Source organism: Dermacentor silvarum, chromosome 1 (genome assembly GCF_013339745.2).
Source record: "Dermacentor silvarum isolate Dsil-2018 chromosome 1, BIME_Dsil_1.4, whole genome shotgun sequence".
NCBI classification, from domain to species: domain Eukaryota; kingdom Metazoa; phylum Arthropoda; class Arachnida; order Ixodida; family Ixodidae; genus Dermacentor; species Dermacentor silvarum.
Genome location: NC_051154.1, coordinates 188,618,820 through 188,646,697, shown reverse-complemented (window position 1 = coordinate 188,646,697; position 27,878 = coordinate 188,618,820). Strand labels below are relative to the sequence as shown.

General features: G+C 43.7%; 1 protein-coding gene and 1 long non-coding RNA gene across 2 annotated transcripts in view; one reads left to right on the top strand and one right to left on the bottom strand.

The window, feature by feature from the left end:
• Positions 1-27,878, top strand: part of LOC119436540 (putative aminopeptidase-2) — a 168,940-nt gene that overhangs the window by 86,872 nt on the left and 54,190 nt on the right. Inside the window, exons 7-16 of the mRNA XM_049658436.1 lie at positions 186-320; positions 2,040-2,105; positions 5,563-5,640; positions 12,868-13,046; positions 14,080-14,162; positions 16,097-16,230; positions 19,283-19,486; positions 19,577-19,650; positions 25,709-25,810; positions 26,611-26,784. Of these exons, the coding sequence (XP_049514393.1) occupies positions 186-320; positions 2,040-2,105; positions 5,563-5,640; positions 12,868-13,046; positions 14,080-14,162; positions 16,097-16,230; positions 19,283-19,486; positions 19,577-19,650; positions 25,709-25,810; positions 26,611-26,784 (1,229 nt within the window). The remainder of the gene's footprint in view (positions 1-185; positions 321-2,039; positions 2,106-5,562; positions 5,641-12,867; positions 13,047-14,079; positions 14,163-16,096; positions 16,231-19,282; positions 19,487-19,576; positions 19,651-25,708; positions 25,811-26,610; positions 26,785-27,878) is intronic.
• The window catches only part of LOC125941373 (uncharacterized), a 61,504-nt gene continuing 54,685 nt past the window's right edge, over positions 21,060-27,878 (bottom strand). The window contains exon 3 of the long non-coding RNA XR_007464208.1: positions 21,060-21,583. This is a non-coding gene — a long non-coding RNA (uncharacterized LOC125941373). The remainder of the gene's footprint in view (positions 21,584-27,878) is intronic.

Genomic DNA, 27,878 nt, shown 5'->3' with positions numbered 1-27,878 from the left:
ATGTGTCATCCGATATGAGCACTCCAGGAAAAATGGGAAGCGCCGCTGTCCCGTAGCGCGCGGGGCTACCCCAGCCATGTATGTGCCGCAAGAGCTTTCTGCCCGCGGCATCGACGGGGAACAAGACGTCGCTTACGAATTCTGTCGTTGTCTTTTCTTCTATCCCCCTTACGCTTGCTGCTCAGATGAACCAGTTTTTGACGGAGGACCTGCAACCCGTAATGGACTTGGACTCGACCACCACTTCGCACCCGGTGGTTCAGAGCGTCAGCCACCCGGACGAGATCACAGAGATCTTCGACACGATTTCCTACAACAAGGTATACGCGAACGTCGTTTCTTGTATCGAGAAAGGTGGCCTCCGTAGCACGCGAGCCAGAGGGGAAAAGCAAAAGGGCCAGGCGCGTTGCCGCTTTCCTTCTCGGACTATAGGTACCAAATACATCCGTACTGCCCGGCTGCTTTCCTTCCAAGAACCGCGTCAAACCAGCTTGCCGCTATCATATATGGCAGTCCCCCGCAAGAAAGCCTACCAGCGCCCAAGCTAACGGTGCAACACGTTGCAACGGCGGCTTCGACGTGCTTGCGCCCCTCCCTCTATACTGTCCCTGCACTTTTCTCTCTCTGCCTGCCGCATTCGCCGTCTGCTAATGACTGGGTAATCACGCGACTCGGCCCAGCCCCAGGGATATCCCACGCCGTTTCGCGTTCCCTCAAGGGCACATTTGTTTACCACGCAATCTCGTCGCTCCCGTTTGCCTTCGAGACGGCGATCGTTGCGTCCAGCGCGTTTTAAATGCTGTTCGCTTGGTCAAATTAAACGACAAAACTAAATACGAAAGAAGCCGAACATAAAGGGCACAATACTTGCAATGCTTTATTGTTGACGTACTTACGCTTGCTCTTATGTGGTCGATCTGTCTTGGTACGACAAAAAAAAAAGGGGGGGGGGGGGGGGAATTATTCACGCATGAGAAAAGCAAAATTACACATAGCGGGGGCACATAAAACAAACAACAAAATTGAAACAACAGAGTGGGAAAAAAGCAAAGAAATAATAAGAATGCCCAGAGAAAAGGACAGTTCATGGTGGCATACATAGCTGCGGTTTCACAGTACTTGTCTGAATTTATCTTTGTTCGTGTGCGTGACAGTGCTGTTAGGAAGCGAATTCCATAACCGAATAGCTCGTGGTAATGCCGAGAAGTTAAATGCGATAGTGTTCCCATAAATACGAGTGAAGCTGAAATCATTATAAAGTCGTGGTGATGTGCAAGACCCGTGTTCTAGTGGCAAGTTTGATGGCTTCATTTGGTGAACATATCTATGGAGCAAGGACAGGAGTGCTATGTCACGTCGTCTGCTTAGTGATTGAAGGGAAAGGTCGAATTTTATTTGAGGTATGCTTGACTGGTGGCTGTAATTGCGCGAAATGAATCGACTAGATTTTTTTTACTTTAAGCGCACACTTTTTGCGGAATACATATACGCACTTTATTGACAATTATTTACCTTCATACGCAACACTCAAGCTGCAGCAAACGTGAAACAGTAGGGAATTCAGAGCAATACATTTTTTTTTTCATTTTCATAGAGGAAATAAGGTTTGTTTCTTTCCTCAATGTTTCACACAGTGTCTTTCCCAATCACTTCGCTGTGGCCGGTTTCGCCTGCTTCGGGAACGTGTCTGAATAAACTGCTCGGAGCAAGTTCCCCTATAACGTACTTTCACTGACTTCCAAGGGTATGGTCGGAGACCAACTAGCGGGACTTCTTTGCGAACATAATTTCTGCCTCGTAAAACATTACGAAACATTCGCAAAATTGTAGAACGAGCCTAAATTCGTAAGCATTACGGAAAATTGGGAAACGTTTGCAGGCATGCAGACGCACCGTTGACGTCGTTCGACTGTCACCGTGTTTTTTTTTTTTTTTTCGTTTTTTTTTCTACACATTATCTGACATTGAAACCGACAGAACGTCGCATCTTTGGCGTCTAGCGCATTGGTCTTATTGCTTTTCACTTAAATATGTTTCAGGGTGCGTCCGTGCTTCGAATGCTCGAGAACTTCCTTGGACCTTCGGTATTTCAGAGGGGCGTATCGGTAAGCTTAGTTGTGCATTTTTCTCTTTTTCTCAATTCTCCTGTGAACGCTCCTTCAACAATAACTCGAATGTGCAGCGTGATCTCCGTTACTGCATTACGGTAACCACACGCAAGTATGTAACTCGGATGAGGCACTGGATGTTCCGGCCTGTGGCTGTATAGTCAACACAGAGGCAGTGTTCAGCAGAGTTTGTATTCAGTAAAAACAGTACACGGCACGTAACTAAAGACGGCATGCATAATGTATACTTGTGGCGAATAGCTGTGGTTCAGATTTAAAACCTACAAAAAATGTGTGTCGGATTGATTTTATAAAATCTTTTAACCGAAAATGGAGAGCAATATGGCTCAAGAGGCAAGTAAGTTTGGCTGCGTGCTTAGGGTGGTGCGAAGGTAAGGTATGGTAAGGTAAGCTCATAAAGCAACAAACAGAGAATGGTGCTGACTGGCGAACAGAGCATTGTCAACAGCCAGCGGAAACGAGTGAAACGACTTTCAGCAAGGCATTTTCATGAATGTACAGTGTAGCCATTACGGCAAAGTTATTCAGTCCGTACACTGAAAAAGACGCACAATATGAATTTGTCTGTATAGTAAATGTCTGCCAGTAGTAGAATATTTCAACATAAACAGGGTGTTTTAAGGACTATGCCAATTTTTTTATAAAACGGTTATGAGCGTAGGGAACGTGGCGTTCTTGCAAAAGAGTTGTAAAGCGAGGCGGCCATACTTTTGTGCTAATAACGTAAGTTTCGGAAGACTAATTAAAAATTTCCGTTTCCGTCTGGTATGACAGCGGGACTGCCTTTTCTGCGCTCCCGGCGCACTCTGTTACGATATTGCCTGGATTGAGTGCAGAAATTCGATTATGAATATTTAGAATTGGTGTGATTATCAAGGTTTAAAAAAATAAGGGTGCATGAATATGTGATTGCCTACAAATTTGCCGTATATAAACTGCCCCCAAATTTATAATGAAAAGTTAATTAACGAATTTTTGTTAATTAGTCTTCTAAAACTGACGCTGTTTGTGACAAAATATGTCCGCCTCGCCTAGGAACGCGCCCACGTTCGTTATGCTCACAGCCTTTTTATAAAAAACCTGTATAATCTAAAAAAAGTTGGAGGACGCTTAAGCTTCGCCTTTAAGAGTGGAACGCGATAGCGTTATCGGGACCCGTTCGCATCGCATTTTTCTTTGAGTAGGGTTCACCTGAACACAGAACGTGGGAAAGCCAGCTTACACTGATCCCCTTAAAGTCGGCTTCACTTTTAAACAGAAATGCATTGCTGGGAAGACGTTTTTCCAGGGGCAATATAAGTCGTATAAGACAGAAGAATAAAATTGGGTTGGAGTGCATACGGCAGGCATTGCCAAATCCTGACTGGGAACAATTACCACTGTCGTTGAAAAGAAAAGTGTACAATCATTGCATTCTACCGGTGCTAACATATTGGGCAGAAACTTGGAGGTTAACAAAGAAGCTCGAGAACAAGTTAAGGACCGCACAAAGAGCGATGGAACGAAAAATTTTAGGAGTAACGTTAAGAGACAGGAAGAGAGTGGTGTGGATCAGAGAACAAACGGGGATAGCCGATATTCTAGTTGACATTAAGAGGAAGAAATGGAGCTGGGCAGGCCATGTAATGCGTAGGATGGATAACCGGTGGACCTTTAGGGTTACAGAATGGATACCAAGAGAAGGAAAGCGCAGTCGTGGACGGCAGAAAACCAGATGGGATGATGAAGTTAAGAAATTTGCAGGAGCAAGTTGGAATACGCTAGCGCAAGACAGGGGTAATTGGAGATCGCAGGGAGAGGCCTTCGTCCTGCAGTGGACATAAATATAGGCTGATGATGATGATAAGTCGTCTTATATGAAAAAGTGAAGGCCCTATATAGAACCTTTTTTTATTATTTTATTAATTGTTTGCTATTTCCCTGACGCGAGATCGTGTCCAAAACGCATTAGGCAGGCAAAGTCCCAATTTGACCTGCCGAGGATGCGAGCGCCATCTGGATAAGATTTTCGAAAGTAGCCTACCGGAGCGCGCCGCTGTTGGCATGGTAGAAATGTTGGCAAAAGGGGTTTGTGTTGGAGTTTCCTCGTAACAGAATTATGTTTTCTCGCACATTCAAATAACAGTCCGACGCAACCATGTCTGTAGTTTGTGGTTAAGTCGTACTTTACCATTTTTCTGACAAATTTCACTGTGAGAAATTCAATTTTTTTCATTAACACCTTGCACCACGCGGATGGCCTGCGCGGTCGGGGTGGTTCGGAATGATTTTCTCCGCCACGTACGCCGACATCCACTCCGAGACCGACGCCGGATTTTCTGCGACACGGGGCCCTTAACGCTATCGCGTTAAATGTCGCAGTTTCGCCCGAAAGGCGAAGCATAAATTGCGATAGCAAATTACTAGAGCGCTATATGGAGTAAGGATAGTAGCTTTATCGGCTGCATAAACTTGGACACATTCGCTTACTAACTCAATTAACAAGCCTGGTGTCAGCGTGCTCAAGAAAAAATGAATAGATCCCACTCGATGACCGCAGACAACCACTGTCAAAACGCTGGCGTGAGCAAGCGCCACAGCAACAGCGAGCGAAGGTTCATGCGGTCTACCGCTTCAACTGAAACTGAGCGGCGAAAGCACAGCGCATACAAAGCTATTAGCCGTCTGCAGATCGCTTTCAAGATACGGTGCGGGCGACAGTCCGGAGCCGCGCAAAGTACAAGTACGCAGTTGCTGGCAGAGTAGAAGCCGCATGCCCTCCCTCCCGCGCCGCCTTGCCGCTTTCCTCCTTTCGCGTGGGAGATTGAGTCGCCAGTTCCTCTTGCGCCCGGTCGCAAGATACGCATTTGGTTCCGCAGCTAAACGTCGCCTCCCATCCCCCCACGGCCTTTCGCACGACGGAAGACGTCGCGTTTGCTCTCCGCCATGCGTTTGCTCTCCATGAAAGCGCGCGTCCCTCGCGCGCTTTCACTCGCACATACAGCATACGGCGCGCGGCGACGATTTTATCGCCCTTGGACTTTATACGGAACCTCACGGCGACGACGACGCCGACGGCAGAAATCCGCTTGGAGTGTCCATATAATTGCTATCGCAATAAAAAGTACCCTGTATACCATAGTGGCGTACTCCTATAGCGGACGTACAGTGTGAAGCGTTCACGTAACGCTTAGATCCAAGTTCTAGGTCACGTCAACTGGAAGTTATCTTAAGTTGTTAATACTTCCAAAGCTCTGTTCGCTTGCTCGAGAAGATCGCACTTCTGTGGTTATCTTAAACTGTTAATGAACCCCAGATGCGTTTAGGCAACGCGACGGTTTCACTAGGCATATACAAGGCATAGTTCGTGCTCAGCGCTAACAGTGTCTGCAGGTACATATTGTGATTAACGAGGTTAATGAGAATTAATTGAGGTCGATTACGTCTTTTTCAGTCATTTTTATGGAACCACCAGTTCGGAAACGCCAAAACTGAAGATCTGTGGGCAGAACTTTCCGAAGCCGCCGGGAATGTAAGTAAACGAATCTCCGCACCAACGCAGACGACTGCTTTATTATGAGCAAAATGCGGTTTTCCTGCTTTCTGCTTTTTAATGACGCTTATTTTTATATGATGCTGTCGGCTGAAATGAAAGAAGTATATAAATGTGCCAGGCGATAGGGTGGTGCACACCCGTGAACAAAAGTGTACGGACGTTGACTTCCGGGAAAAAGTTTAATTTCTTCGAAGCAACGAACGAGGAGAAAGGAAACAGAGGGGCTCGATTTTTGTTAATCATTGCTTCATTGCATGCTTGCTTTATATAGTCGTGATTCGCAGCTTACAGTCACACAGCCTGCAACTGACTACTGCAGTCCAAGCATTACCACAAGAACACCACGCTGCGCTTGTCAATTTTTAGGTGTGCGTTCTAATTAAGGAAAGGAAAGAAATTTTCGAGGAACCTGTGGTCCGTACTCTTTTGATCACGTGTGCACGTATGTGCTATTGTGTGACATCCGTTAAAAGTTTGGGGCCGCATTCCCCCAACAAGGTTTTCTTTTGAAAAAAAAAACATTTTCGTTGACCGGCCGCAGTCTCCGCTAATAATGTATTCGCCTCACGACTGGCCAGCGCCTGTTCTTAGGCAATATACTGGGGCCGGATTCACAAAACGTTCGTACGCTAAAAACTGTTCGTAGAAGCTGGTGTCAGCCAATTGTAGTGTTGGACATATATATTTTTTTTTTCATTCATTTCATTCATATCATTAGCGAAGGCGGCTGGCCAATGGCAAGCAGCACTTACGAACGAAAAGCTTTGCGAATTCGACCCCTGAAACGTACAAAGTGTTTTGTGAATACCGGCCCTGGGCCCGCGTTCATAAAAAAAAAAAAATCTTACTCTAGAGGGTTCCTGGAATGAGTAGACCTCCCACCTATATAGTATCCCACCCGGGATACTGTTTCGAGAATAAACGTTTATTCCTCCTCCTCCTCCTTACGCTAGAACTGTCTGTAAGAGGACGTGTCAGTCAATTGTGATATTACGTGATAATTGTGATACACGCGTTATTAACGTAAGCGTCTTGTCAATGGAAAATAATTCCTGCCGCAACGGAAAGCTTTGCGAGTGCGGTCCCAGATATGTAGGCGTGACCATTAGTGTGTGCATGTTCCTCCTGCCGCACTGACAAGTAAGGATATGGGGCAAAATTCACAAATCTTTTTTTTTTTTGTTCGTAAGTGCTGTTTGCCATTGTCAGGCCGTCTTCGATAATACGTAATATGCTCAACATTGCGAATTGCTGGCAAATACAAACGGTTATAGTGTCGGTACGTTTTTATGTGAATACGGGCACTGGTATATACTACCAGAAATTAAAAAAAAAGAACTATGAAAAAGAAATGAGCCCCTTATATCACACTTCAGTGGCTTTGTGCGAGATCAACCATCATTTCTTTTTCTTTGAATCAACCACAGCGTCTGGCTGTTCAAATTAAGTGTTAGGCGGCCTACGAATGAGGTATATTAAAGTCAGCGTCTGTACTATCCGCCTCAATTTTCCGCGTTGATTTTCTGGTTAGCTTTGTAATATCCTGCCATCATTTTTATAAATGCCGAAGTGCCGGAGCAGGAAGCACCCTGTTCGTGTCAGGTCGCTGGCCTGGAGCAAAGCGAACTCGACAGTGTGGGGACTAACGTTGTCAAAATCCTGGTTTCACTGCGTCATGTTCCTGCAGCGAAGCCAGCTTGAGGTCTGCTCTTTACATAAACTGGGCCTGTATTCACAAGAAACATCTTGCGCTAAAACTGTTCGTAAGAGCATGCAGATGACAGCCAATCGGAATGTAGGACATATTATTAGCGAACGTGGCCGACCACTTGCGAACAGCACTTACGAACTAAAGGCTTTGCGTATTGGGCCCCTGGATTCGACGCTAATATGTGCAAGTCGTCTTAGACTCGGTGAATAAAGAACAGAACGATTAAGCAGCGTCAGATTGGGAAACGTGCACCTCAGTATTCTGTGCATCAATGAACTTCGGAGTTCTGAGTTTACAGCAACTTTTGCACGGAGCGCATCCGTTTGGAATAGACTATAGAGGTGTACGAGCAACGAACCTGGGATTCTGTGAAAAACCTGGGACTTGATGAAGCACTGTGCTGGCCGTAAAATCACCGCAGCGACTGTGAGTTCTACTGGGTATAAGATCTCGCCCGTAAAAAAAACGTACTACCAATCCGACTTTCGCCGTATTTTGACTTCATGAGTTAACTTTATCAGCTGCGACATGACGTTCGTCACGTTCACGCTCAAAACACCGTCGCACGTCTCAACAATGTCGCCGACAGTTTTTTGACACCATTAAAGGGACACTAGGCAACAGTGAATTGCTTCAGACTGACAAAAACATTCTTTAAAACTCTATTTTCATTCATTTGAAATAAAAGAAAAAAAGAAACAAAAGAGACAAAGGATGATTGCCAGCGGAGAAATGATGGCCACACCTTCGCTTTCTGGCATTTCGCGCCAAAACTTCAGCGCCCGTTTTCAAAATATTTTCTCGTATTTGGGTTGTTTTGTAGCAGGAAGAGAAATCGAAACTTGCTAGACTGAGTCGTTGGTTCCCTAGATTGTAATGCAGTCATTTACCGACAAATACTTAACTATAGACCCGAAGACGCGATGTCAGAATTCATTACGTCACGGCGAATTGGTGCGGGAGCTTCAGGACGGCGTCGCAAGCCGTATTCCCTTTTCGCGTGTTTTCTCGTTTTTATCGAGCCTCCTCTCGCTGTTAATAGGGACGGCTTTGCTATTACAGGGGCATATTTGTTAATAGTGCTTAACTTAGTATTACTCTGTAGAGTATATGCAAAGGGACTCTGTAGAAGTATAGAGTCCCAGCATTATTGATCAAATGTCCTTGGAGTTCTCGCACGGCGGTGTTTCCTCCGGTTTAGCGAATTGTTTATAAATAAAGAAGCATTCTAAATCAACCATGGACTCTACCTATAGACAGTTTGGAGATCGTATTCCGCGCTCAGAAAGGCCCGAATGCGAGAACATACTTTGAAAGACGCCGCACTGACGGATACCGGCGCTCCGCGGTATGGGCGCCAAACTCAAGAAAGGGGAGTTTGTCATTCATTCTTTTTCAGCCAGCAATCAACAGTTTTGCGCCGAAGGAATGGAAATAGAATTTTAAAGGGATAAATTGGTTCGTGTTACAGGTCGCTGATTTTCTGTTTCTCTTTAGTATCCCTTTAATATTTCGCTTCACGAAAAGAACCTTGCGACTGCACTCTCGTGTCGACAGACACAGCAGACGACAGTTCGTTACACTCGTCTCGGCAGCAGCGAGCGTTGGAGTAAGTACGTTTGTCACCAAGGTTTCTGTTCTCCCTCTCTTTTCTCGAGCGCCAGCCGACGACAACGTGCACGTTGCTGTAGAAAAGGCGAGCCTAGACAGACAGCATTCACAACAATACCAGCGGTAATTTCCCTCGTTGAATACAGGCATACTTTCTCAATGGCTCGTCCGCCGGACACGGAGTTTATATATGTATAGTCAGCATGCGTCGTTCGCTGTTTGAGATTCGCTGCAGGCAAAGCTCATGGCGGTGTCTGTCTCCGCCGTCCTTGTACTTGTCTTCGTTTTCTTCGTCCCACAGCCTTTTCACATGCGTGCGGCTTTTGCCCGGCGTTTACAAATCTCGTGCTCATCCGGTGTATACTTGTGCCAGCGTTGTCCCCAGAGGATAGGGGCGGGCCGTGACCAGCGCCGCTCGGCAGCAGAGTTGCGAAGCGAGGCCATCTGTTTCATTCAAAATACTCTACACGGAAAGCCCCTGAAACTCATTAGTCACAAAGATCCGAAAGAACACGACTTTAACAAGTCAAACGTGCACTGGTACCAGCGTTTTTTTTTTTTTCGGCTTCACTCCTGTAATGGAAACGAAATGAGGAGTAATTATGGTAGTTTCATATTTCGCCCGGCAGGCACGCCATAAGCGGGTCGTGTAATTCTCTCGACTTTGTCAGCGGTTGTGCACACACATCTACAATCATTTACAGTTAAATTAAAATCGTGAAGCGAAGTTGTGAACAAATGGAGTACCGCACTTCGTACCTTAATCGATCGACTCTTTACGCATTGATTCCTCGTCTCGTATACATTCTTATGCGAAAGCCTTAATTACAAAGCATAAAGCCCCAGACAAGACACAAACATATCGGCCTCTAGTGCCCTAATGCGGTCACATTTGGTCAGCGAAGAAGCAAGAGATGGAGATGCAGTGATTAGCAGTGGCCGAACAAAGGTAGGCTCAGCCTGCAACCATAGTTTCGGCACGCGAATTTGACTTCGTCATAGCAACGAATGTATATTCCCTTGCAGCGTTTATATAGCTCGCTTAAATGTAGGAACCCAACGTTAGGGGATGGAATCCGCCGGGTGTACACAAAAGAACGCAAATAGCCTATAATGGAGTTTGGTTTACCCGCTTGAGTATATTTCTGAAACTCCCTATTGTAGAACTGACATTATTAAGCACTGGGTCCGTGCCGGCAAGAACCTCTTTTGCCGCGGCATAAAGAATCTATATCCTGATTTCTACTTATTTTGTGAGCAAAAATCTACTACTATTTTTTTATTACCTGAGGCAACACTGCTTACATTCAACCAGCGACTCCACATTTCACGCTTGCAGTGCAATGAATGACGGGAGACGGTATCAGTCCCTGCTCCGGGCAGGGCAGACCGGAAGGGCGGTCGACTGCGCTGCTCCCGCGCCGGTATGAACATTGCGTCACAAACCGGTGTTCTTGCGAGAACAGTGAGTGTCCCCTGTTAAGCAGGCAAAGAAACTATAAGTACAAGTGGTTTTGCAAGAAGGGGAGGCCAGGCGAGTTCCCACTTGTATGAAAATATGCATGGTGACGGTCCTGACGGCTAAACAGCGCAAAAGATACGCGGACTAAGACAAAAAAGAAACAAGAAAATATGCTCTTTTTCTTTTTTCTTTTTTTTTCTGCTCATATTTCGTGGGCAGTTATCTTGAAACTGGTGTTTTTCTATGGATATCGACTTTGGCGGCGTCTGACCAGTAACCCCGCAGTTCCAAACATGTCCTAAATTTTAAAAAAAATGCCTAGTTAAAGAAGTTTATCAGTGAACTTATATATCTAATTGCTTGCCATAATTTCTTGCACAAGTAATGTACGTGTCTTTACCGATCCTGCTGAAATGGTAGATTTGCATAATCTTCAACAGGCGATTATTTTTTTATCATTATGAGGTAAAACTTAGAAAGATAACAGGTGCTATATGCTGACCATCTTAAAAAGAAAAAAATAATGTCGAAGTTACCCTGAACGCACAAGTTTGTCTCACAGGTAGTAGTAATCGTTTCCCAGGAAGAAGAAAACATGTTGTCGTTCACTGCAAAGCTTTGCGGGACAGTGTTCCGCGATAAAAAAAAAGGAAAGAAAAGAAAAGAAAAACAATTCTCTCGCAACTAATGCATGCATCTTGGTTTTCGCACTTCACTGTGCGAAAACCACGCGGCGCCTTTCAATCTTTTGCTTCGAAGCGTATACAATTATCTGATACGGCTCCGGTGTCCCGAAAACTTTTATGACCGCGCTTAGAGCTTCTTGGCGTGCCGGAACTGAGTTTGATCCTGCGCCCAAGTTGACAAGAGCCCAAACCAGCTAAATATGCCTATAATATACGGCCGGCCAGCAAACAGAAAGAGCAGGGCCGGTATTTTGTGGCGATGCCTTTCCGATGCTAATGCCTTTTCGCGCTTCTCGCGCTTGGTCAGTGGTTAGAGTGACGGTCCGCTCACGTTATCAACGGGATCAGCCGACCGTGAGCGGTGGATGATAAGACTAGTATAGAATAAAGCATAACGCATCGCTACAAAATACCGGCCCAGCCCGTAGAGAATATTTTCGCGTGTCACGGGGTGCCACTGTGAGGGTACATCGGTTTCGGCAGCGCTGCGTTTCCAATGTATAGAAGCTACTATAAACCGCGAATAATATAGCAAGCGTGCGTATACAGTGTCGCGTAACCGAGGGAAGGGAAGGACTACGTAATAGGACGGACGGGTATTTATTGTGGTCCGAGAACCTGATAGTCTTCACAAGTTTACGAGCTAAGCCGGTCGTTCCCGGAACACATGCGCTCGTGCGCACATGTCAGTGTAATGGCGGTGATGATAGAGAACCCCTGCGATGCTCTTCAGTCCACATAAGACGCCTCCATTCCTTGAGAATAGTCGTCTTCACAAGTTGAGGCGTTCCGGCGGTTTCACACTTTGACCGCTGCGAGCGGTGTACCCATGGCAGCATGTCCCGTGTCATACTGATCCGTCAAGGACAGTGCGTTTTGTGGGACCCCTTGAAGGTGTTTCCTCGTGCGACAGACATTACCTTTAGATGTGTGCACAGCATATGACCTTGGGGACGCATGGTATATCGTCGTTGAGCGCCCTTCTGGGACCCTTCTGATAACTTTCGAGACTACCTTCACTTTTGTGCGACGTAGCGTACGGCGCGACGTCTCACTACACCGACGGGTGTTTTAGATTGTGAAGAAGAAAAGACGCCATCTTCTGCAGCCCGTTAAGGAGCATGACTTAGCGCGTTGAAAGTGATACCCCCGAGGCCCAGTTGTACGTGCCTGTGCCAGCAGCCTTGGCGACCTCACTACGCGATTACGTTGAAAACATGTTTCTTAGGGAAAAGCTACAGGTGTACACCCTCGGGCCGAGATCATATATGGGCCTATCTATCTATCTATCTATCTATCTATCTATCTATCTATCTATCTATCTATCTATCTATCTATCTATCTATCTATCTGTTATGATGAAGTTAGGAAATTTGCAGGCGCAAGTTGGAATCAGCTAGCGCAATAATTGGAGATCGGAGGGAGAGGCGTTCGTCCTGCAGTGGACATAAAAATAGGCTGATGATGATGATGATCTATGTATGCATATATATATATATATATATATATATATATATATATATATATATATATACTCAAGGCTGCTAGCACGAACACAATACTGGCGCATGCTATCCTCGCAGGAGCTGTGGTTTTTTGCCATTTTTCGTAAAAACTGTCTCGCCCAGTTTCCCAGCGAGTGTAGACGCGTTCTTGTACGAAATCTTGGTATCCAGGCTAGTTCAAACGTCTCGAGAAAGACGCATGCGATATTCGAGTGTGATTGTGCGCAGACGCTGCCAGCAGGCTACAACGTGTCGACCATCATGGACACGTGGACGCGCCAGATGGGATACCCGGTGGTAACCATCAGCCGCAGCGCCGACGACCCGACGCTCATACGAGTCGTCCAGGAACGTTTCCTCCGCAACAACCAGCACCAGCGAAACGAATCCGACGTCTCTCCCTACGGGTGCGTGGCGCGCCTGTCTCCTCGATCGTCTTAACACAGCGGCCGTCTGCTGTGCCGTCTTGGCAATTTCCCAGAGTTGGCTTTCTAGCGTATAGCCGCACTGCCTGAAACGCACTGACACTGTGCTCGCAATTAAAGCGAAGATTTTGCACTAAGTACTCGTTAGCAAGTAAACGCAAAGTAATCTGTTACACGCACATTATTGCGCATCGTAGTCCAAAGTTCTATTAAAAGCATTGCCCCGTATTTACAAAAAGCTCTTGCGCATAGTAGCGTTCGTAAGAGCAAATTCCAGCCAATCCTGATGTTTGGCATATCATTAGCGAAGGTGGCCAGCCAATGGCAAAAGAGCGCTTACGGATTTGTGAATGCGGCCCCTTGTTTCTGGCAACGAGGCGTCGCCTAAAAGCCACCTAACCACTTTTTAAATGGAAATTCCTTAAGAACTCTGTGCTTCTGTTATATTCCCTTTTTCGTATAATACTGCCTTTCTGGAGATATTTCACCATATAATATTCCCGTTTTCGCTGTGCTAACCTCCCTCCCCCCTTAATTTCGCAATGCTCCTAGCAGTCTATTATAAACAAACAAACAAATAAACAAATAAATAAATAAATAAGTAAATAAATAAATAAATAAATAAATAAATAAATAAAGGACAACTCAAGTTGCTCTGAAGAAGCGCCACTGATTCGGTAATCCAGGAGCACGACCTTCTGGCGGTCATCTTCGCCTCAAATATATATATATATATATATATATATATATATATGTGTGTGTGTGTGTGTGTGTGTGTGTGTGTGTGTGTGTGTGTGTGTGTGTGTGTGTGTGTGTGTGTGTGTGTGTGTGTGTGTGTGTGTGTGTGTGTGTGTGTGTGTGTGTGTGTGTGCGTTTCTCGCTGATTGAGGCTCTTGCAAGCAGCTGAAACATCTGTCAGTGCACAGTGAACCGGTATAGCGCATCTCACCCAACAAGCCCTCTTAAAGGGCAGGCATCATTTCGTTTCTTCTTTGTTCTGTCTGCCCTACTGTAGGTACAAGTGGAGCATACCTCTCAGCTACAAGACTTCGGCAGCGAAAAATAAAGTCAAGCAGATCTGGCTTCACGACGAACAAGGTCAGACGTGCGCCCACAACTTTGCGTATCTCCAAAAGACCTTTCCGGGTTTCAATAGCGCGCGCACTCGCTGTTCTCATGGTGCCCTGTCGATTACCGCGACAGAATTAAACTCGGTTTTGTGCGGGTAGCCCTTGACTTCTTGTAATCAGTACTCTTACGACCTTGATTTGTGTCGCCTAAAAATTGCGCCCACTAGGCTAAACAAAATACAAAAGGAAATGAGGTGCCTAACGCAAGGTAAAATAACTACATCATGTATACTTATAATAATTATGGTAATGTGGGAATGTATATAACGATTGCTTGTACGCTTGCAACCACGTGATGACCGCCGCAGGTGTCTCAGAGTTTCAGCGTATAAGTTTGCAATGTTATAGTCTGGGAATTTATTTATTTATTTATTTATTTATTTATTTATTTATTTATTTATTTATTTATTTATTTATTTATTTATTTATTCAGAAGCCAATCGACAATGACACCAGGAAAGCAAAGGATAAATTATTTTATAGTTTTAATTGAAGTGTAGAAACGACGTAGAAACGATGAATAAATGGTAATGTAAGTGGGTGAAAAAACAACTGGCCGCAGGTGGATTACGAACCCACGTCTTAGCATTACGCGTGTGATGCTCTACCGGGGACGAGAAAACGGGGATGAGAAAACGGCGTTGCAGTAGCTCAATTGGCAAGAGCATCACACGCGTAATGCGAAGACGTGGGTTCAAATCAGTTTATTTTTTTTTACATTCATTATACAGCATTGGCATCTAACGAATGTGAGGACAAGTACAAACATCTGATATGTAGCAGCTTTACAAAACATTCTTGCCCCTATCCCTGGCATCGAGACACACGCACACAGATACACTGCATAAATACATAGTACTTTTGTGTACATACCACTATGGCATACCCTACCTGTGACCAGTTGTTTCTTCATCCACTTTCATGTCCATTTATTTGTCGTTTCTACACTTCAATTAAAACTACAAATAATTTCCCTTGTCACGCTTTCCTTGGTGTCACTGTCTGTTGGCTTCTTATGATTGTGACTACTAAAAATCGGGCCCCTCGGTTTCCTTTCTCCTGGTTTACTATACAGGATGTTTCAGCAAACATCTTAATTTTTTTCAATTGCCTGTGGCAGATAGCACAATCCTAGTCCATGAGCTGGTCTACTAGCTCGAAGAGGGGGACTTGCACAAAAAATTGCGATTCATAACAGACTAATTAACAAAAATTCACTAATTAGGTTTTTAAGTCATTACCTTATGGCACGTATTGCAAAATTATAAATTCTAGCGGGTGAGACTGCAAGGCATCTCCACTTAAATAGAATGGTGTGGGTGACGTCATTTACGAGATTTGCGCCGTCAAACTAGCGGTAAAAATGCACTATCGTTCCTCTTGCTTCTTACCAAAATGTCGTTTTATGCATTGAAGCGCAAAAATAACTGGAACGCCTATGCATTTCTCTGAAAAGTTCGGGAATTATTATCTCGAAACTGCGGTGTCATCCTGAGAATTCGTTCCAGGTGGATCCGCCTTGCGAACTCCCTGGCTAGAATGTGTAAATTAATTAAAAACTTAATTTGTAATGTTTGTTAATTAGTCGATTATGCATTTCAATTTCTTATGCAAGTAATGTCCGCCTCTTCGAGCAGACCAGCTCATGGACTAGAATTGTACTATCTGCCACAGGCAACTTTAAAAAAAATTTTTTGAATGTGTTCACTGAAGCACCCACTATATATTCTTTTTTTTTCTGTCATGCCAAATGGCACTTTCATTCACTTGCAGCCTAACCGAGAAGCTTTGTTTTATTTTTTAACAAAGCATTTCATGCACGGTTATGCACTCGTACCAGTCAACTTGCTTCCACGACGCTATACCTCACTCTCTCGTGATATTTTTTTTTCTCTTCCTTAGACGAATTTCACATTTACGACGCTGGACAGCACGGCTGGGTTAAATTCAACGTCAACCAGACCGGCTACTATCTTGTCAATTATGACCCAACCGATTGGCAGCGACTCGGAGAGGTTCTTCAAAAGCACCACGAAGTAGGTGCTGTCGACGAACAGCTGTATAGCTTTGAAGAAAAATTGATAATAAATTTTGTATGTGGCCCAAAATTGAGGTGCGATGAGGCACCGCTACAAAACGGTTTTAGTTTGGTGAACTGTCATGGTTTAGTGAACTGTCAACGTGCCGAGATGTGTGCTAAAATTGATTTTATAAACGGACAGTCCAAGCTGACACGGAAAACCAACGGTAACTGCGAAAAACTGTGTTTTGGCCATACAAGGACAGTCCGATAGTCATGGGTAATGCACTTTATACATTTTCAAGGGGCCCTGTGACGCTATTTTGACTGTAAATCACTTTGCGTCAAATAATATTTTGTACGCGTTGGTCGAGTCAGGCGAGATCTGAGTAGGGCTCCCTGATATCAGCTTAATAACCGATTTTAAATATTAAAAGACAGAACCTTGCAGCCAAGCGAATAGGGTTGCAGTTGCAGCGGTCACTGCTTCTTCCCAGTGTCGCTGCGTTTTCATTGAGTGGCCGGGCCAGTACAATGCTGGCACACGGCAGAGCAGCAGTCCACGCATGCAGGAAGCTCGGGCCCAACTCCGATGCGGCCTATTCAAATACATGTAAAACGCAGAAACGCTTTCCTGAGATAACCACTGGGCCGATTTTTATAAAATTTGTTGCATTTGAGAGAGGAAGCTAAATTCTAGTGACTGTTGGAAGCGGAATTTCGATTTAGGGCCTGAATGTTTTTTTTTAATTCAAAAATTCGAAAGTTCGAAAAAAAATTTAAGTACGAAGTTTACAAATTAATAGCTCTGCACCAAGAGCAGCTATCGTGACATCCATTAGATCATTCAAAAAGGACAAATTCTATATGTCAATATATACCTTAGGTAAATTCGTTACGTTGTGTACAAGGGTTCTGGAAAAGCTGTATTTTCATATTACATTTTTTTTTTTTTAGATTCATGTGTAATATATCAATTTCGTCCGCTTTAGATGTACTATTACATGCAATGCGCAGAATTGTGATATCATTTTTCATTGCTGAGTTAGAGTTGTAAACTTGATAGTTACGTTTTCAGAAAATTTGCGATTTTTGCCAATTTTAAATAAAAAATTTACAACCGAAATAAAAAATTTGAAACCAACAGTCACCAGATTTTAAGTTTTCCTTTAAATGCAAAAAACTTCGTCAAATTTGGTGCAGTTGTTGCCAAGAAAAACGAATTCTCCTTTTACGTGTATTTGGATAGGAGCACCCGAGCTAAAGCTTCCTCTTAATGCCCCTTAATGAGTATACATTGCGGCAGTTCACTCAAGAGGGCGAAGCAGCGCAAAGTTGCACATCATGAGTTCTATTACAAACGGTGAAGCAACAAGTCATAATCATTAACATCATCCGGGCTGACCGGCCGACTGCTCTATGCGACCGACGCGCTCTTTTCATGTGGTGGGTTTCAGGCGCGGTCTGCCATGTACTCCGTTGGCGGGGTCACCAGCCGTCCGGCTCATGACGTCAGTCTAGATTGCGCGCCCATTGGTGGAGGCCCGTGTGCATCCGCCTTTGAGGGGCAAATGCCGCTGCCTTCTAAAGTTATAACCGACTATAGCTGTATGCCTTCATTAACCCGTATTGCACCGCCTTCTGGATAGCCCTAGGTTGTAACGTACCGTCAACCGCAAAAGTTTACAGGACGCAGGATCTGCCAAGAAGCTGAATTCTCGCAATGCGTGGTCACACAGCCTCAAATTAAATGTTCCAGCATGTAGTAGCCTTCGCCGCCTACACTTTTGTGGTTGGCTCTACGTTTCTTCATCGGAGTACAGTCGGCGTCAAAACATTACGCGGCGCGAGATCTTCGATAAAAAGCGGAATATTTCCTGACCCCGGGCATCCCGCCTGAATTTCAGGTTTGCTACCTCTACTAGTGTTACGCGACCAAAATGTCGTTTTATTGGCTGGCCTGAAATTGGGCGTTTTCGCAAAGTGTGCAACCCGCAAAACTTTTGACACCGACTGCACAATACATCTAGCTGACCATACATATAATTAAATAGGGTGCAATTAATGCAAAATGTCGCACAAGATAATCAGAAGTTGAAATATTGGGAAGATATGCATATTGTACTTTAGTAGACACGTCCCCAACTCGCTGTCTTGGACTCTGAAGTATCTAGGGAGCGAAGCTTCCTTTGCATCAGTCCTGCACTTTGCGGGACTCGCCTCGAATCCCAGTGCACCGCCTTCTGGATTGGCTGTCGTCGTCTTCGTGCTGTAGTCTTCGAGCCGTAGTCTTCGAGCCGTAGTCTTCGAGCCGTTGTCGTCGTCACTATATGCCGCTGTGCCATTGCTGTTTCATTGGCTGCAAGCTAAAACTGGCCTGACATTGGGCCTATGCCGCTAGTAGTCATAGTAGTGAAGCCATCGTCATCGTGCCGTCGACTTGCCGCTGTCACACACGCGCTCGTGTCACACAAACAATTTCTCGCCTTACGGGAATACATTGCGCCTTCTGGTAAAATCTTGCGTATACTCCAAATGAGGATCTAAAGCCAGTTATTTGCAAAAAATGCTTCGCATATCATTAATTCCCTCAGTGTGAAGTCTGTATAATTTCTTTCTTTTGCTTTAGCTTGCGGCTGCAGGCAGCAAAGGCGCGTAGGATTAGAAAAGTAATGGCAGTGTGTTTGGTATTTTATTTCTTAGAGGTATTAGAGTAAAGCCTAATGACAGGCTACAATTCTGACGACCTTTAGAGGCATTGTAACTAGGAAATTTGATGCTGCACTCAGCAGTAGGATTCCGAAGCCTTTGGTTTGCGTGGTAATTCTGCTATGAAGCAGTCGTCAACGTTGTTTGTGCGCGTTTCAGTAAACTCAAGAAAGCATGGGCATTCAATAAATCAATTGGAACCATGCAGGAACTAATACAGTTGATCTAATTCCTGCTCCTGGACTATCCCAAAGATGTTCACTGGGCAGAAACTTTAATGACACTTGTGTGCAAGCATGCAGCGAGAGAGCCTGCGCAGGTGTAGGAATACATCCTGTTTTCTTTTGGTTTTCAATCAGGAACTGACGCCTGCAGACAGGTCAAACTTGCTGTATGACGCCTTCCAACTAGCTTGGTCCAACCGCCTGTCCTATGATGTTCTCTTCAACATGACTCAGTACTTAATCCACGAGATGCACCTCATACCATGGTCCACAGCTCATGGATCTCTACTTGCACTGACGCATCTCCTCGAAAACACCGAGGTCCGACGACCCATGCAGGCAAGTGCAACTTCTCAGTTGTTTGACTGATATATGCAAGTGAGTGAGTGGTATTTTCTGAGTGGTATTTTCTTTTCTCTTTCCTTCTAGACATATATACGCAAGTTGGTAGATCCTATTTACAAGACACTTGGATGGGAAGACGGTGATAAGCACATGAACAAGCAAGTGTCGTGTTTAATTATTGCTCTTAATTGCTTTATCAGGACACTTTCTCTGAATAAGTTCTGCTAGAGTGCAAAGTAACTTTGCAGTTTTGAACATACTGGGTGTTTCAGTGAACACTTTCAAAAAAATTTAAAGGTTGCCTGTGGCAGATAGCACAATTCTAGTTTATGAGCTGGTCTACTAGAAGAGGCGGACATTACTGGCACAAACAATTGAAATGCATAATCGAATAAATAACAAGAAATCACTAATTATGTTGTTAACTAATTACCTTATGGTTCATATTGCAATTTACAAATTCTAGCCGTGGAGTTCGCAAGGCTGATCCACTTGGAATGAATTCTCAGGATGACACCAGTTTCGAGATATTAATTCGCGAACTTTGCGGAGAAATGCATTGGCGTTCTAGTTACTTTTGTGCTTCACCCGCCGCGGTGGCTCAGGCTAAGGCGTTGCGCTGCTGAGCACGAGGTCGCGGGATCGAATCCCGGCCGCAGCGGCCGAATTTCGATGGAGGCGAAAATACAAAAACGCCCGTGTGCTTGCGTTGTAGTGCGCGTTAAAGAACCACGGGTGGTCAAAATTAATCCAAAGCCCTCCACTACGGCGTGCCTCATTATCAGAACTGGTTTTGGCACGTACAACTCCACAAAGAATGAGAAGAACTTTTGTGCTTCAATGCATAAAACGTCGTTTTGTTACGAAAGTAACTGGAACTCCAATTCATTTCTCCGCAAAGTTCGGGAATTAATATCTCGAAACTGGTGTCATCCTGAGAATTCGTTACGAGTGGATCCGCCTTGCGAACTCCACGGCTAGAATTTGTAATTTGCAATATGGACCATAAAGTAATTAGTTAAAAGCTTAATTAGTGAAATTTTCCTAATTATCTGAATTTGCATTTCAATTTTTTGTGCAAGTAATGTCCGCATCCTTGAGTAGACCATGCAGATCATGAACTATAGTTGTCCACCACAGGCAAACTGTAAATTTTTTTTTAAGTGTTCGTATACCCTCTGTCATAAAAGTTCCAGAACTGATATTTTATTTATTTTTCTATGATATTCACAGTCAATAATTGGGTGTAAATTTACTTGGCAGCAGAGCTAGCGTTTAGCAAGTCACTGTTCGGATTGTTGGTACATTTAGTTGGACGTTACACGAGTGACGTGGAGTGACATGGAACATGATTTAGCAAATATTTGGTGATGAAGCATTATTAAGAATTAATTCATGTCTTTGAACGGTTTCAAAGGTTTCGGGAGGGCAGAGATTCGCTGTAAGACGATCATATAGAGTCAGCCGCCCGTTGAAGTCGCATGCTAGCTGCTGCAAATGCAAAATGTGTGAGGCAGTTATGCATTAAAATCGCCTCGATACTGTGCCCATGATACCATAAGATCTGAAATTGAACACGGATGTTTGTGAGGTGTCACCAGATATTAAGCAACGATTTACGGAAACGAAAACTGAATGCAAGACCTGTCCCTCAAACATTGACAGCCGAACAGAAATAAACCAGATGAACATTGCTGCTGAGCTTCTGTAATGAGCCAGTAGTGATCTCACACTTGTGTTACGCATTAGTGGCATAGATGAAATTTGGCACTACCAGTATCACCCTCAAACGACCGTATCACAAACACCTTCTGCGCAGTGCCATGACATACGCCCCTTAATCAAGGGAGGCCAACCCGGGTCACGATGAGCCACTCGTAGAGCTGAACTCGACACCTATAACTAAAGCTCCTGATTTTTCAGGGACTTAACACTTAACGAGCTCGTTGCTCATCGAATGGCGCGGTCACCGTTCACCTCCCTCTAAATAAGTGACGCGACAACCACTGAAAACAAAGACAATGTTGATAGCATGTTTTTTTTTTTTTTTTTTTTTTTTTTTTTTTTTTTTTTTTTTTTTTATGTTTGAGGCTTGGTGCACCATCACTATCTTCCTGAAGGATAAACGCTAAACCAAAACTTCTATATTGACGTGTTAAAACGTTTGTGCCAAGCAATTTGGCGCCACCACCCTAATTTGTCGTTATCTGGACAGTGGTTCATGTAGCACGACATTGTGAGGCCCCACACTGGTGTATCAGTTCAGGAATATCTGACCAAACACCCATATTTATGCTCCCCCATATTCACCCGACTTGCCGTGCGTTTTTTTTTTTTTTTTTTTTTTCCTCCCTCTGAAATTGCCGCTGAAAGGGAAGTGTTAAGTATGGCAGCAATCCAGACTGCTACGACTAATGCTCTAAAGAGCATCGATCCGTATGAATCTTTCCCTGCTTGCTTCCATGGCATGCAGAAATGGTGAGAACTGTGCGTAGATAGCTGAGGGGACTATTTCCACGACAACCTAGGGCCGGTATTTTGTAGCGATGCCTTTAAAGTAATAGTGCCTTTTCGCGCTTATCGCGCTTTGTCAGTGGTCAGAGCGATGGTCCGCTCGCGTTATCAAAGTAATAATGCCTTTTCGCGCTTATCGCGCTTTGTCAGTGGTCAGAGCGATGGTCCGCTCGCGTTATCAACATTGATAACGCGAGCGGACCATCGCTCTGACCACTGACAAAGCGCGATAAGCGCGAAAAGGCACTATTACTTTAAAGGCATCGCTACAAAATACCGGCCCTAGAGTCGTTATTTTGCACATTGAACAAAGTGTTTTTGACGAGCTCAGTCCTGGATGGATCGTGGAACTTTCCTGACAAAGGTTGTACAATTGACTTCTGTTAGTACGACTCTGGTAAATTCGATTTTTTGTTTAATTCGATCCCCACTAAAAGTCCCAGCCGGCGGCCATACATTTTCAATGGGCGCAAGCTTTTGTTATTTTGATCCTGAAATTGGTATTCGCCAGATAATTCGAACTGGACTGCTCAGCATGCACGCGCTTGACCCCAATAATGAGCGATGCTCAGGGGACAGTGAATGTGTCGAACACGAGTCATATCCCACCGAAAATGCATATCTTTCGGCCTGCCCTAGGAAGATTTTCAAGCGAAAACGGGTGCTCACAATGGATGATTGCAGTATTTACCTGATTCTAACGAGCGCTTTTTTTTTTTTCTTTTTTTTTTTTTTTTAACCATTGGTCTGAAAATTGCTTGCACTGGCCACGATGGCTCCATAACACAGCGCAATCAGATACGAAACCGAAACTGCGTTCGTGGCGTTCACAAGCCTACGGTCAGAGTATGGTCGGAGCGTGGTCGGAGCCTAGCTAGCGTAATCGCCATTGCCATCACAAGATGGGGACAGCATGGTGGCGGTAACGCGCCGCTTTCAGTCTTTGTTTGTGAAAGCTCAATCAAAAGATACGTTATTTTACATGCTAATCTAGCGGCCACAAGTCGCGTCACGTGTATTTGACGTTCCAGAAAATTGCATATGCATCGCATGGCGAACCAGCGAAGCGGTTAGTCTAGGCCTGGGCCACCATCCTGTTTGCGATTGTCGCGGAAATGTTTAATAAAGGCAGAATATCAAGCGCTCAATGAACTGTAAGGAGGACTTTATATTGTGGTTTATAGACAGCGTTAATTTGCTGTCTGAGGGCGATGACGATGGACATTAAGTATAAAAAAAATCAATTTTCTAAAGGCAAAGTTCGATGGTTTCATCTTCTTATTGCCAGAATGGGAGGTATACTACATTTTTCTTGCTAAAAATTTCGAGTGCGCGTTAGATTTCTGCATTAGTTTTCTACTTTGAACCTATTAAAAGTGGGTGCGCGTTCGGTTCTTTGGCATGTTAGAATTGGGGAACTACTGCCTAAGGAATCGGCGGTGTGTCTCGGCGTTTTTCTTCCTGCCTGTTTAATTCGACCCGCCTGATAATTTGATCACCCATCGGTCCCATCAGGGTTGAATTAACGGAAGTCGACTGTATACTACACATATATTTAGGGTTACCAACTGTCAAGTGACCGAAGTCGGAACGAAAGAGAGGGGGCTGCTTCATGACGACCACCGACCCTGACAGTGCCAAGAGCTACAAGTCTCTATGTGCAGTAATGTTGCACGAATGTTTTTAGTACTACTATGTCGCAATTTACAAGGAACGTGCAGTAGCTGCCTAGCTAACACAGCTACCAATACAGCTAGGTAGAGGTACTGTGAACAGTTAGGGCCCAGAATCATGACCAAAATAAAACCGCCTTTATGTTGATGACAATGCAACAGAATACAAAAGAGAAGAATCTGCAATCGAGCTGTCAGGCATTATTAAAAGAAAATCTGTTTTATTGATCGTTATTAAGTAGCAAAAAGGAAAAAAAAAAACTGGACATTTGGCCATCCTGACTGGGCCAAGTCGTGACTTGGGACATTTACTCAACAGTTGGGACTGTCCCATTAAATTCGGGACGGTTGGCAACCCTATATATGCACATATAATTTTGGTGCAGACATTCTTTGACTTTGCAAAGGATGAGTGCAGCCATACGATAACAGATATTAGGCTGGCTTCAGCATAGACTAAGCCAGTATCACTGAAATTTTGAGGCGGCTATAGCCATATTCTGCGTTGATTCATCAGCTGTTGCTCTGTGACAGTAAATAAGACACTGTAAACTAGAACTTCTACAGCGACAAAGGAAAAATATTTAATAATGCTTACCTTTAATCAGCCTTGCAGCGCCCTGTAAAACATGCACGCACAACACCAACAAAATGATTGCAGGACTGTTCCAAGACTGACTGTCATTGCCCTCCCATGGCACAACACAATAGGCCTCTGCACTGTGTCACTATCATGCCATCTAGTCATCAGAAACAGGCAAATTACAATATGGTACAGTAAAGTTAGTATTATATATGTGGACATTGTAATAATGCTTATGCCATAATAGGCTGATCATTTAAAAATAATACAGCAAGCATGCTGAATTCACATGAAATTAAGTTTCCTATCTTTAATGTTTTAATTGTTTCTATGAAGTCAGTCTGTTACTAATAGTCCTTATGTTTCTATAATTCTTATTTCACAAAGTAAATTATAAAACTGATTTTAAGAAAGAAAAGAAAATTAACATTTCCATTTTCGGGCTGAGCTTACTGAGGCCTTATCAGGCGGGTCGAATTAAATAGGCAGGAAGAAAAATGCCGAACCACACCGCCGATTCCTTAGGCAGTAGTTCCCCAATTCTAACATGCCAAAGAACCGAACGCGCACCCACTTTTAATAGGTTCAAAGTAGAAAACTAATGCAGAAATCTAACGCGCACTCGAGATTTTTAGCAAGAAAAATGTAGCATACCTCCCATTCTGGCAAAGAACCCCAGGTGGTCAAAATTATTCCGGAGCCCTCCACTATGGCGTGCCTCATAATCAGAACTGGTTTTGGCACGTAAAACCCCAGAAAGAAGAAGTACTGAGGCCTTTTTTTTATTTACATAGAGAGGCCCTGCAACCCTTTTTTATGAAGTGTGGCGAATGTGCCTTGTATTAAAGGGCATCTCCTCCTGAATATTTTCCGAACCTAATGTTTATGAAAATGCCTAGTACAAGTGAGGTTATTGGCAATCAGATGATACTACTGCCATGCCCTCGTTACCTTGCTGTCCTTTCGTCATGAAAGGTGTGCCACTGTGTCCATGCAAAATGATGCCCACTTATGCTACCCATCATCGTGCTGTCACTGGGTATTGCCTAGGTCCATAGTATTGGTAAAGTGATGTCATCCTCCACCATCAATGGTTCCACTGCCCTAGAAGTAATAAGATTTCTCTGGTTTTACTTCCGCCAAAGGCACTGCTTACTTGTAACATTTAAAGAACCCTGGCTAGTGGGCATCATGTTTATAAGTGCATAGCAATAAATATGAAAAGTTGCAGGGTTGTCAGGAACTTGGAAGAGAAGGGGCAGTCTTTTGAGCAATATTGTAGGCTCACTGCTGCATTTACAGGAATAATATTTGATTTAGATATTCATAATCATTCTCAAATAACTTAAGCCAGCTTATGCTGAAAAAATGTTTCAGGGCTCCCCTAACATGAAAAAAAAATCTCTAATGGCAAACTGCTCAAATACATGTTGTTCAATGTTTTAGTATGCTGAGAAGAGTCATATTGGACCTGGCATGCCGAAATCTGCATCAAGAGTGCCTCAAAGAAGCAAAACGGCGTCTCTCAGCTTGGGTCGATGGTGTTCAGTAAGTACCGATTGCCACTTTTGTGTGTGCATATCAGAAACACTTCATATAAAGAGACATTCCAGTACTGCTGTGTCTGTCACTGGACACAGTTGAAAGCATTGAAACTTTTAGGAAAAAGTTGACTCACAAATTCTTTCTGAGCAAGAAGAAACTGTGTACATGCAGAAAACTTTCTCAAAAGCTTGTCTTTTATTGCTTCTGAACCGTAAATGCATTATACAACATAGGTAGAAAAAATGTCAGATCTAAGGGTGTAGAAGCAGGCACTAGAGGTATAGGAATTTGATTAGAGAAGCACTGAACTATTTATGACTGTGATTTTGGCAGTTTTGTTAATACACAAAAGTAAATCATCTAATTACAACACTAAAGTTTTGAAGTGTTTCAAAGAAAGCATGGTTCGTACATGATATAAATACATGTTCAGCTCATGTTTCTCCTTCCGGATCATCATCCAACCATAAAGCAAGGCTTTACTGAAAGTGATGATCTTGTGGGCCATTGAAAAACACCAAAGGTTTTGAACACCCCCTTTGAAAACAACTCTCACCGACAGCACCAGGAACACCTTTGGAAGGGTTGACATCCGTAATGACCACGATGTGTTTCTACTGTTCTCTTTTTGAGCTGTCTCTGAGTAGCAAGATATGAGCAGCTTCTAGACATAATGTGGAGGAACCAGTTTCAGATTCCTGTGTTATATTTACTTGGCAGAAATAGAATATGAGCCAAGTATAATTATGTGGCTATATGTTCAATCACTACCTGCAAGACATCTCACTTTTCTTTCGTTGAAGGGAAGTGCCAAGGAATATTAGAGGTATTGTTTACCGCTATGGAATTTACCAGAGCAGTGGAGACCATGAATGGCAGTTCATGTGGGAAAAATACCTCAAGGAAGTCTCAGCCCAAGAAAGGATTAACCTGCTTTATGGCCTTGCCCATGTAAGGAGTCCACCACTGATCCACAGGTAATGTGCACAGTATGCAATTATTAATATTCTGTGGGCTGTTGTTATTTTCGAAAATATGATTTCCTACAGGCATAACAAAAATTAATGGTACTTTTACATTCAGTTACACTGAACAAAATAAAATGTAGAAGGCAAAAAAATTGTAAATAAAAATTTGCAAGTTCACTGGGAGACTCATTAGAGAAAGGAATAACTTGTGACTGCATCATTACTGACAATTTTCTTCATTTGTGGAGAACTCTGAATAAGCATGGAAACTGACTGATTTAAAAATATGTAAATTATTCAATGAGGCCAAAAATAATTATTAGCTAACTGATTTTTTAGGCTAGAAGGGGATTGTGAAAATGTCCCAAAAATCGAGTATCTGAGTTTAGGCCACAAACAGCAGAAAAGCTAATTAATGCACTTTTCGCTCAGTCTTGCACTAAAGTACAACGATATTTGCTTCAATATTTTATCATTTGTGTGTTTCACGTTCTCCAATGCATAGTCTAACAGGCACCATCACAATGCAACGAGGGCATAACCAAAACCAGTTCACATAACCATAACCAAGCTGCTAGTATGTAGTACGCCATGGGCTGGCATGTCATTCCTGTTAAGCCGCTGCCAATTGAGTGTGTATGTTACCTTTTACTTGCTTTCCCAAAAGGTCTAACAGTGCAGTACTGTAATAACTGACAGTATTCTGTCAGCGACAGCTAGTGCTCACTGTCATAAAAATTCTGTCGCACATAGCAAGCATAGCTCGAACACTGCCTCTAAAGAAAACTTTCAAGATCTTGATAATGCACACAATGGGCAGTTACTGTGTCTGGTACTGATTCAATCAAAATTACCTTGCCGTTAAACCGTTCGGCTTAGCAGCCAAACAGCACTCACAAAGCCAACGAATGTCCCTACCACAAAAAAACTTATTGAGTTCTGTTGTAGAATAATAGAACAAACCATTGTGTGGCATCTGAATTTTTAGTCACATAAACTGGCGCAGTGGAGCTCGAATAATTCAGAGAGACATCGGATCAAACTTTACTCATCTCAAGAAGAGAAAGGGGGTGGCAGGAAAAAGCTGCTTAACTGCAGCTTCA